Source organism: Salvelinus namaycush, chromosome 11 (assembly GCF_016432855.1).
Source record: "Salvelinus namaycush isolate Seneca chromosome 11, SaNama_1.0, whole genome shotgun sequence".
Classification (NCBI taxonomy): domain Eukaryota; kingdom Metazoa; phylum Chordata; class Actinopteri; order Salmoniformes; family Salmonidae; genus Salvelinus; species Salvelinus namaycush.
In genome coordinates, this window is record NC_052317.1 from 14,494,938 (window position 1) to 14,507,062 (window position 12,125).

A 12,125-nucleotide genomic window follows, 5' to 3' on the forward strand; every position below is an offset into this window, starting at 1 on the left:
ATCAGGGGTCACACTCAATCCCCATACCAGAGATAGATAATCAATCAGTGTCAGGCATGATCCGGCCCAGAGTCATTAACATCACATTAAATTGACCGAATTCCCTCAGTTGGGACTGTGAACCTCCGTCTATGTGGACATGGAACACTGAGAGAGAGGAGAGAGGGAGGGAGAGAGATGGAGCGAAAGAGGGAGAGATGGAGAGCTGAATGTACAGAGAGCGAGACAGGTAGGAGATAGAGAGGAGGAGGGAGAGCTGGAGAGCTGGCCATACAGAAAAGGAGAGAGGAAGGAGAGCGAACGAGAGATTGAGAGACAGATTATAGTAGAGAGGGAGAGAGAGAGTGAGAGAGATGGCTGGCCAACAGCGGACGTCAGTAAAGAATGAGTGAATTAGAAAATAAAAGAAAGAAGGAGAGATGTCTGGCCAGTAGTGGACGTCAGTGGAGAGCTGTTCAGAGGCAGTTCTCTAGAAGGTGGAAGGGAGTGCCTCTGTCTCCAGAGTGTTGTTCAAGTGACTTTCACACGGTCCACTCGCAGGGTGTGTGTGTGCATTAATGCCTTTGCATGCGTGTGTATGTGTGTGTGCCTTCACGTGTATTTGTGTGTGTGTGGCCAGTATAACTATGGGTAGTGAGTCACATCATTACCTCAACTCTGTCTCAGTTGGTAGGCCTGGGAGTTGGCCCACTCTCTCTACCCCTCACCCCTCTCTCTTCCTCTCTCTCTCCTGCTCTCACCCCTCTCCCTTGCTCTCATCCCTCTGCCCCCTTCTCCCCACTCTAACCCCTCCCTCTCCCACATTTCTCCCCCTCTCTCGCGTTCTATCTTTCTCCCCTATCCCCATCGCTCTCCTCCCTCCTTCCCCCATCCAAACCCACTCACTTCCCCCATTATATTAAGCCCTGTGTCATTCCTCCTCCTCCCTCTCCCCTTTGTGACTCCGACCGTGCCGTTAAAGAGTCCCCTCGGCCTGCTTTATGCATCTGGTCATCCCCTCGTTCCGCTCCGGAGAGAGAGAAAGTGAGAGATGGAAAACCCCAGTTATTTGTCCCCCATGTTGATGTGTGTGGCGGGATGCTTGGTGGTTTTAGTGGCGTCCAGGGTGGATTATGATCTCTCTCTCTCTCTCTCTCTCTCTCTCTCTGTCTCTCTGTCTCTCTGTCTCTCTGTCTCTCTGTCTCTCTGTCTCTCTGTCTCTCTGTCTCTCTGTCTCTCTCTCTCTCTCTCTCTATATATGTCTCTGTCTCTCTCTTTGTCTCTCTCAATTCAATTCAATTCGCTTTATTGGCATGACGTAACAATGTACATATTGCCAAAGCTTATTTTGGATATTTACAATATGAATAAAAATGAGAATCAAAAATGTCAACAGGACAACAGTAACAACAATAACCAATGGTCAAAATAACCATACATTGAACAATAACAATAAGCATACAGTAGAGGACATGTGTAGGTTGATTGGTCTTTCAGACACTGTCCCTCAACTTATGGCAGGCAGCAATGTAGTGCGCTGCCAATCCACAGATCTCTGCGTCCTCCCCCAACAGGACGGGTAGCCTATCCTCATCAGAGAGGTCTTTGAAACTTTGAATAAGGGTTTCAAATTTGGGAAAATCTCTCTAACTGTTTTATATTTTTGACATTTTGTCATGAAATGCAGCTCCGTCTCAGGTTCTGCTGTTGTGCAGTGGTTGCACAGCCTTTCCTCTACAGGGAGCCAGGTTTTCCTGTGTCTACCCTTCTCAATGGCAAGGCTGTGCTCACTGAGCCTGTACTTTGTCAAGGTTTTTCTAAGGTTTTGATCAGTAACCATGGTCAAATATTTAGCCACAGTGTACTGTTGATTTAGGGCCAGATAGCACTGCATTTTGCTTTGTGTTTGTGCTTGTGTTTCCCAATAAGCAATATAGTTTTGTTTTGACTGTGTTGTAATTTGGTTTATTCTGATTGATTGGATATTCTGGTCCTGAGGCTTCAGTGTGTTAGTAGAACAGGTTTGTGAATTCAGCCCCAGGACCAGCTGGATGAGGGGACTCTTTTCTTTGCTCAACTCTTGGTATTGCAGGGCTTGGTAATGATATGAGAGGGGGTCACTGTATTTTAGATGTTTCCAAAACTGAATTGCTCTTTTTTGAGTTTTTATTACTAGTGGATATTGGCCTAATTCTGCCCTGCATGCATTGTTTGTAGTTTTCCTCTGGACATGTAGGATAATCTGATAGAACTCTGCATGCAGGGTTTCAATGGGGTGTTTGTCACATTTAATGATATCTTGTTTTGCAAGTGGACCCCACACCTCGCTGCCATAAAGTGCAATTGGTTCAATGACATATTCAATTCATTTTTGCCACATTTTATGTGTTTCAATTTGAATTTGCTATTTAATGGCGTAGAATGCCCTGCGTGCTTGCTCTCTCTCAGTTCATTCACTGCCTCATTAAGGTGTCCAGTTGAGCTTATTTTTAAACCTAAGTAATTGTAGTGTGTACAGTACTCTATATATTTGGTACAAATTGAGAACTTGGGTCTAATTCCCTGAGATCTGGATCTTCTCTGGAAAATCATTATTTTAGTCTTTTTGGGGTTTACTGCCAGGGCCCAGGTCTGGCAGTACTGCTCTAGCAGGTCCAGGCTCTGCTGTAGGCCATGTGCTGTGGGTGACAGCAGGCATAGGTCATCTGCGAAGAGTAGGCATTTAACTTCTGAATTGTGGAGACTAACACCAGGGGCTGAGGATTTTTCTAGAATAGTGGCCAACTCGTTAATGTAAATATTGAAGAGTGCAGGGCTCAGACTGCAACCCTGGCGAAGGCCCCGCCTCTGGTTAAAGAATTCTGTTCTTTTCTTACAAATTTTAATGCTGCACGTATTGCCAGTATACATTGATTTAATTATGTCATATGTTTTACCCCCTACACCACTTTCAATAACTTTGTAGAACAGTCCTGTATGCCAAATAGAATCAAATTATTTGGTATAAATCCAATTTGGCTTTTACTCAAGACATTGTGCTTATTAAGGAAGTTTAGAACTCTTACATTGATAATACTACAGAAAACCTTCCCCAGGTTACTGTTCACACAAATGCCTCTGTAATTGTTAGGGTCAAATTTGTCTCCGTTCTTAAAGATTGGGGTTATGAGTCCTTGATTCCAGATGTCAGGGAAATAACCTACACTCAGGATCAAATTAAACAGTTTTAATATAGCCAATTGAAATGTTGCACTAGTGAGTTTGAGCATCTCATTTCGGATGCCATCAGGTCCGCATGCTTTTATAAATTTGAGGGCCTGAAGTTTCTTATAGAGCTCCTGGTCAGTAATTGGGGAGTCCAATGGATTTTGATTGTCCTTCATAGCTTTTTCTAATCCATTGAACTTCTCATGAATTTGGCGTTGTTCTGCGTTTGTGTCAATTTGAACGGTGTTGTAGAGTGTTTTAAAATGGGTTGTCCATATGTCACCATTTTGTATCGCTAATTCCTCTTGTTTAGTTTTTTTAGTTTTTTCCAATTTTGCCAGAAGTTGTTTGTGTTTATGGACTCCTCAATTAGTGTCAGCTGCTTGCTGTTGTACTGTGCTTTTTTGGTTCTGAGTGTACGTTTATAGAGTTTTAAAGTCTCACAGTAATGAAGGAGTAATTCATCATTATTTGGATCTCTGTGCTTTTGGTTGGATAGTGTTCTAAGTTTTTTCCTTATAATTTTACAATCTGCATCAAACCAGTTGTCATCTGTGATCTTTTTTGGTTTGTTTTTTATCAATTTCAATTGTGCTTCTTTTGCCATTTGCCTGAATATATAGTTGATGTTTTGTACTGCTAGATTGATGCCTTCTTTACTGTGAGTGAATGTTGTATCCAGAAAGTTATCTAAGAGTGTTTGGATATTTTGGTTCCAACAACAAGGGTCAGATGACAATTAGGGGAAAGAAAAAATAAATCTATTGAAGCTTCCTCTGAGGAGATCTGTGGTGCTCTCCGTATTATTCTGTGCTGGTTTGGGCCCATCTGTATGAATGTCTGATGTTGTACAGCTTACTGGGCTGTGAATGTCTGGTTGTTTCCATATCTGTTCTTTTGAGGAACAACGTCATTTGGCTGTGATCAGACAGAGGTGTTAGTGACTTGACAGTGAATGAGCTGAGAGAGAAGGGGTCAATGTCTGTGATCATATAGTCTACTGTACTGTGGCCAAGAGGTGAGCAGTAGGTGAATCTCCCCAAAGAGTCCCCCCGTAACCTACCATTGACAAAGTACAGACCCAGGCTTCTACAGAGCTGCAACAGATCTCTTCTGTTTTTGTTGACGGTGCTGTCACTGTTGTTTCTATGGGGGAGATTAAGACAGTTAGAAACAGTATGGCCTGTAATAAAGCTCTCTCTCTATCTGTCTCTGTCTCTCTCTCTACCTGTCTCTCTCTCTCTCTCTGTATCTGTCTCTCTCTGTCTCTCTGTATCTGTCTCTCTCTGTCTCTCTCTGTCTCTCTGTCTCTCTCTCTGTATCTGTCTCTGTCTCTCTCTGTCTCTCTCTCTCGCTCTCTCTGTCTCTCTCTGTCTCTCTTTCTCTGTCTCTCTCTCGCTGTCTCTCTCAGTCTCTCTCTCTCTGTCTGAATGCTCTGGTCACATAAGCAGGTGGACTGATCAAGTCAACTACACCCCGTAGTGACTGGAGACTAGACTTGAAGTGAACCTTCACACACACACACACACACACACACACACACACACACACACACACACACACACACACACACACACACACACACACACACACACACACACACTCTTTCTGGAGTCCAGACAGTGCTCTGATGCCAGCCTCTCCCTGTACTGTGCTGGCCCTTCCTGAGTTAGTAGTGTCCACTCCCTGCTAGCGTTGTACAGAGTCAGCCAGTCTGCTAGCTGGCCTCTTGTCATATCTTACAGTTAGGATCTGACAAAACCTGGCTGTTTGTCATAAAGGGTTACGACCTACAGCGCCAACGTTTTGACATGTTTATGACAGCCTTCATCAAGTTATAGCGCAGTATTGTGTTACCTGACTTTCCACAAGGCCTTCTTAATGTCTAGATTTCCAGAGTAGAGCGTGTCCAAGTTGTGTAAAGTTATTTCTTCGTAGTTTGCCTCCTGTTCAGATCCTACCCTGTCAGCAGAGTGACACCACACTACCAGAGATGGACTAGGATCCATCATATGCCAATACAGGGAAGAGTAATTGAGGTCACTTTGACCTTGTGCCATGCCAACAATCATGCCATGAGGCCAAAGCCATGACCCTGACGGTGGGTGCCTGTCGTCTGACGTCATACATTACAGACGACCCTCAGTGGTCTCCCTCAGTGGTCTCTCCCTCAGTGGTCTCTCCCTCAGTGGAATGCCCCAGTCGCCGCCTTACCTACCCCTCCCCTCCCACGTACCTCGTCCCTCTGCTCATCCCTCTCCCCCACTAACCCCTAGCCCTTTGATCATGTCACCACGCTCCTCCCAGCCAGGGCACCTCATGTGTAGATGGGTGGACAGTCTTTGTTGCTGTTGATAATCATCATATTGTTGTTTTGTTATCTCCTTAACTGTGGCATATTAACGTATTTATTCAGTGACCTATTTCTAGCCACTGCTTTTGCTGAGTAGGTGGCGGGGTGACAGGACAGGGTACCAGAGACGCATGGGCTGCGTACCAAATGGAACCCTATTCCCTATTTAGTGCACTACCATTGACCACGGCCCTTAGGGTCATGTACAGTGTAGGGAATAGGGTGCCATTTGGGATGCACCCCTAGATAGAATGAGTGCTGGGAAAAGACTAGTGTCTCCTAGTGTCTCCTTCCTCGTTATCACATTATTGCCGCCACCGACTCACACACACAGTCATGCAGGCTTACCTGTACTCCAGTGGGGGCTGGTGGGAGGACGGGCTCATTGTAATGGCTGGAATGGAATGAATAGAACGGTATAAACAGATCAAACATATGGAAACCGCTTTTGACTCCGTTACATTGATTCCATTCCAGCCGTTACAATGAGCCCGTCCTCCTATAGCTCCTCCCACCATGCTGGCACGTGCACACATGGACGCGCGCGAGATCATGTAGGTACACACACACACACACACACACACACACACACACACACACAGATCTGTGGTGCCACGTGTCTGGGCTGAGGGTTGGGCTGGCACCCCTACCATGAAGGTTTGGCCCTGGATCTTACCCCTCTCTCCCCTGTCTGTTCCCCCAGACAGGTCTGCTCCCGTTGGGGAAGTGGCTAGGAGCTACGCGCCACACTGGGGGAGGGATGCCATAGTTGTGGTCAAAACCCATACAACTCACTGCCACTGACTGTGGTTACTTTGACCCATTTGTTATTGTGGCTGCACTGCAGAGTACGAGCCACGACACTTTAGGCGTTATTACCTCAGAAAAAGCCCTTGGTCGCCGGGCAGAATAGAAAGTAGGAAATAGCTCTAGCAGTGAATAAAGTGGAGTTGTTTATAAGAGGCTCGGCGAGGCCAGCGCTGGTATAAGACGCTGTATAATGTCTCATTGCAACGTTGTAAATATGAACTCTGTTTGGGCTACGGTGGTTGTGGTGGTGGTGGCAGTCTCCTTCATATGCACTCAATGTGGAACCACCCCTTTAACTCACTGCCCGACCAACCCTTTAAAGGGGTAAACCACCCATTTAACTCACTGCCCGGCCAACACTTTAAAGGGGTAAACTGCCCCTTTAACTCACTGCCCGATCAACCCTTTAAAGGGGTAAACCACCACTTTAACTCACTGCCCGGCCAACACTTTAAAGGGGTAAACCACCACTTTAACTCACTCCCCGACCAACACTTTAAAGGGGTAAACCACCACTTTAACTCACTGCCCGGCCAACACTTTAAAGGAGTAAACCACCACTTTAACTCACTGCCCGGCCAACACTTTAAAGGGCTAAACCACCACTTTAACTCACTGCCCGGCCAACACTTTAAAGGAGTAAACCACCACTTTAACTCACTGCCCGGCCAACACTTTAAAGGGGTAAACCACCACTTTAACTCACTGCCCGACCAGCCCTTTAAAGGGGGCTAAACTACCCCTTTAACATGGTTTAATATTGTGTTCATGACACGTTTTGGCTCCAGCCCTATTGCTGTAAACCGTGGAGTGCCACAAAAATGCAGGCGCTAGAGTTCTGTGGTGTACGGAAGCAGACAAAGTTTGCTAGGGTCATGCTATGTGTCCAGGACTCAAAGACTGCTTGACAAATCGCTAATCATAGCTAATCATGGCCTCACATAAAAACTGATGATTACGACTTAAAGGTATTTCACCATATCCCAGAGTTCTTTCTGGTGAGAGACAGTGAAGGCATAATGATCGCCACCCAGGGAGGGATGTTTGTGTCCTAGAACGGCAGACACAGCTGTCAGACAGTGGTCAAACACAAGTTGACCGTGATGACCACTTGGTGGAGTTCTCACTGGTATTGGGTTTATATTCCCCTACTATATTCCCCTGCTCCAGAAGATGGAGGAGAGGATCAACAATGTGATTTAACACAAAGACTACAGCCAAATCCGTTAGAAGAAAGAGACAGAGACAGAGACGAACTAAAGAAGAGACTAGGCCTAGTGTGCGTCTGGACTTCGTCAGAGCAGTGCCTGAGAGGTGGACAGTTGTCCCAGAGCGGTGTTTTGAGAGGGAAGTGTTTGAGCTAACAGCCGTGGAGACACAGAGACCGGTTCAGGACCCGGGGTCCTATTCAAGCCAGATGTATCGTAGCCCGGTGTGGTTCAATAGGTGGAGTCCACTACGTTATACAGTAGTTGTTTTTCTCCATGTTCAGAAGTTGTTCTGGTCTCTCTAGTCTTGTTTCATTCCCCCGGAGGTGGATCGAGTGAAAACATGCACCTCTAATTTAATACAACACAGGATGTCCTCACAAAGTGTAGACCTAAATATCGAAAGGGAGTAGCCTAGATTGGTTCGCTTACTATTCCTAGTGGTCGTAAATTGTACTTTTTATATAGATTGTTCAGTTCTTACCAGGTCATCTTGCTACAACCTTACCGTGGTTGGCATGTTGCGAGCAGGCTGCAGGCTTTTGTTTCAAACCAGCACTAACACTCCCGATTGAACTAGCAATCATCAAGACCTTGATTAGCTGAAGGGTATCACTACCAGAACAAAAGCTTGTACATCATGGCTTGGTGAACTAACATGTTCCTATTTTACTGGGTCGGCCTGCCTCCCTGTCTAACTAGCCCTGCTTTGAGCTGTTTGACTGAGGGTCTGTGTCACGACTGGTCTCTGCCTCCTGAAGACTACAGCTCTGTAACGCTGTAACCCAACCCTGCTGGCACGTAGTGGGGCTGAGTGCCCTGTGGTTTTCATCCCGCTGGCCAGGCCAACCAGCCTGGCCTGTAACATACTGGCACTGCCGCTGCAGCTCAACTCAACGGGCTGGGGAGGGGAGGCTTTGAGCTGGTTACAGAGAGTTTCTCTCTCTGCTTTTTCTCTTGATCCCTTCCTCCGTTTCATCAATCTTCTTCCTGTCGTTTTCTCTCCGTCACTCTGTGTAGTTATTCTCTCTCTTTCCCTCTTTCTCTAGCTGTCTTCTGATTTAGACCTCTCTCTTTCCTTCTCTCGCTTTGCTTCTCTTTCTTCCTCTACCCTTTTCATCCCATCTCTGCCCCCCCCCCCCTCTCACATTCTTTCTCTCTCCCCCTCTCTATCCCAACGATGTATTGTTTGACTATTATCCCCAGCCCTCTCACCTTTGACTTTTAACTTTATTAATCTTCCTGATCGGGTAGAGTGACAGACACAGCCCTGCCTGTCTGTCAGTCACGTTCACACGACCTCAACTGTCTATCTGGTCACCTCACTGTGGCTGTTAAACCAGAGACAGAATATGACTCATTAGACGCATGCATATACACACAAACACACACACACTCACAGCCATGCAGACAGTCACATATGCATGCACTCAAGCACGCACACACACACACACCCTCCCCGAAACACACACACCAAACGCCAACGCCTGATTGTGTGTGTGCGTGCTTGTATGTATATGTGACTGTTTGCTTGTGCACAGAGCTGCTGTGGTGATGATGCGGTGGAACGTTATAAACTTGGCCTTGTGGTTTTCTAGGGCCGTAGAGGAGAGTCCCTGGTGGGGTGTCCCTGTCCCTAACAGCACACTGGTATTAGGTTATGCAGCTGTTGACTGGGAGAGATGACTGTTGTTCGGTTTCTCTCTCTCTCTCTCTCTGTGTGTGTGTGTGTGTGTGTGTGTGTGTGTGTGTGTGTGTGTGTGTGTGTGTGTGTGTGTGTGTGTGTGTGTGTGTGTGTGTGTGTGTGTGTGTGTGTGTGTGTGTGTGTGTGTGTGTGTGTGTGTCTGTGTGTGGGTACTGGCTTGGCAGGAAAGTGTCTGATTTAGTGTGTGTGGACACACACAAACATGCAAGCACATACAAACATTAACAAGATATTAGTACTGTACTGTAGACTGGACTGTAGACGTGTACTGTAGACTGGACTGTAGACTGGACTGTATGTGTGTTTTTACTACAACCCCAGATCATCTATTCATCTCCTTGTAAGTGTGTTTAGTATCTTTATGTCATATTTTGCGAGTGTGTGTGATTACATGTGTTGGGTTGGCACCGTGTCTCAGTTTCTCCACAGTTGCTGTTGCTCCTGCGAGAGAGAGAGAGAGAGAGAGAGAGAGAGAGAGAGAGAGAGAGAGAGAGAGAGAGAGAGAGAGAGAGAGAGAGAGAGAGAGAGAGAGAGAGAGAGAGAGAGAGAGAGAGAGAGAGAGAGAGAGAGAGAGAGAGAGAGAGAGAGAGAGAGAGAGAGAGAGAGAGAGAGAGAGAGAGAGAGAGAGAGAGAGAGAGAGAGAGAGAGAGAGAGAGAGAGAGAGAGAGAGAGAGAGAGAGAGAGAGAGAATATCCTCTCTGACCTCTTTTCTGCACTCTTTTCTGCACTTTTCACTTTGTCATTATGGGGAATTGTGTGTAAATTGCTGAGGATTTTTTATTTATTTAACCCATTTTAGAACACGGCTGTAATGTAACAAGATGTGGAAAAATTTAAGGGGTCTGAATACTTTCTGAATGCACTGTATACTACACTGCCTAAATAATCTGTTTTGTCATTATTTTATTAACGTAAATGTAACCAGGCCCTGATGTCTTCCCCCTCCCCTCCCTCCAGACACCTTCCAGTACCTGCTCTCCTTCTCCCAGGGCCACCTCTCCTCCCTGCTGGAAGACACCTACTCGCCCCTCTCCCGGGAGGCCCTCCCCCATGTCAACGCCCTGTTCTCCTCCCTCTCCCTCTACATCCGCGGACACAACCTCTCCCTCGAAGCTGCCGTGGCCCGTTTCCACGACAACCTCTTCCCGCTCGTCTATGGGCGCCTGGTCAACCCGGGCGTGGGCGTCCATGGTGGCTTGACCGGCGAGCGGGGCGAGTGTCTCCGCGCCACACGGCAGGACGTCAACCCATTCGGCCCTCACCCCGAAACGCTCGCTCAGGAATTGGGGCGCACCCTGGGCGCCGGGCGAGCCTTATCCCTGGCCCTCGCCGAGGGCACCGAAGTCATGAACGCCACCGAACACGTTTCCTTCACCAAAGAGTGTTTACGTGGCTTGACCAAGATGCAGTACTGCTCGCACTGCCGTGGGCTGACGCTGATCAAGCCGTGCGTGGGCTACTGCCTGAACGTGATGCGCGGGTGCTTGGCGAGCGTGGCCGAGCTGGACGGGCCCTGGCGGAGGTATGTGGCGGCTCTGGAGGAACTGACCAATGCTGTGGCCGGACAACACAGCCTGGAACTGGCCCTGCTTGGAGTCAGGGGGCACGTGAATGAGGCCATACTACACGCTCAGCTCCATGGGCCCACGCTGACCGCTACGGTGAGTAGAAGCACACACTCCCTGTGGTGTTAGCTGAGTGGTTTTACGTGAATGAGGCCATCCCACCCGAAGCGAAGATCTTGAGTTTCTCTCGAGATCACACGAGATAAACATCAGTATTCAACGTTTGTCCAGGTCCCAAACATCGCGGGTTCAATCCCGGTGCTAGGCACTCATTTTTATTTTTTCTGTTTTAACTTTATCCCAAACCTTAACCCTAACCTTAAACAGTTGGAATTATTGCCTAAACTTAACTGTCATTTTTTTAATGCTAAACAGTCAAGTTTATTTCTGTTTTAACAACCTTAACCCTTACCTACTATCACTTTACCCATAGACGTTTATCCCCCCATGGACAAACGTTGAATAATGAAGTGAGTCCGGGAGATCTTGTTGCTATAACACCATTCATATGTCCAGTCTGTCTCTGGCTGCACCCTCAGGACCAGAACCACCAGACTGGCTTTATGTGGTCTGAATACCACACTGCTCCAACAACCTTTACTGGTAACTTTTACTGTCTGACTACTGGCTTTACTGGGTCTCATATGGAGTTACATTTAGTTATACACTGAACTCTCTGTCTCTCTCTGTCTCTCGCTCTCTCTCCCTTCCTCTTTCTCTTCGTCTCACTGAATTTCTATGGAGGGTGTTAGCCAACAGCTATAGTCTGTTGTGATGTGGTGTATTGGGAGTCTGGGGTTGCAGTAGGGAGAGACTGTGATTCAGACAGAGCATATGATCCTGTCTGGCTCTGACTTGAACTACAGATATCTTGACTGAACTAGCGGAGAGGAAGGAAACTGGCGGAGAAAAATAACTGAAGTCCTTGAACTGGACATGCAGGGTAGCCTCTGTCTAAATTGCCCCCAGAGAGAGTGAAGTGGGTGAGTTGCCAGGTTTAGAGGCAGGGTCCGTCCAAGTATGCAGACCCAGAACCCCGGGTCTGGCTGCCTGCTTGGTATTCATGAGGCAACACATGCATGCACTCACACACACACACACAGCCCAGCTAAGGGACAAATTGTTTCTGGCAAAGTGGCATGCCCCAATGGGACAATGACTTTGGGTCCTCGGCTCTATACACACGCACAAGATACACACGCATACTGTATATGCACATGTACACACACACACAAACACACACATACACACACAGTGGACACACAGACACAATCACTCACCCCTCTCACACACACTAT

At 47.1% G+C, this 12,125-nt stretch overlaps 1 protein-coding gene across 1 annotated transcript in view; it reads left to right on the forward strand.

Annotated features, from left to right (window-relative positions):
* The window catches only part of LOC120056304 (glypican-3-like), a 232,856-nt gene that overhangs the window by 52,776 nt on the left and 167,955 nt on the right, over positions 1-12,125 (forward strand). The window contains exon 4 of the mRNA XM_039004544.1: positions 10,220-10,923. Coding sequence (XP_038860472.1) covers positions 10,220-10,923 — 704 coding nt within the window. The remainder of the gene's footprint in view (positions 1-10,219; positions 10,924-12,125) is intronic.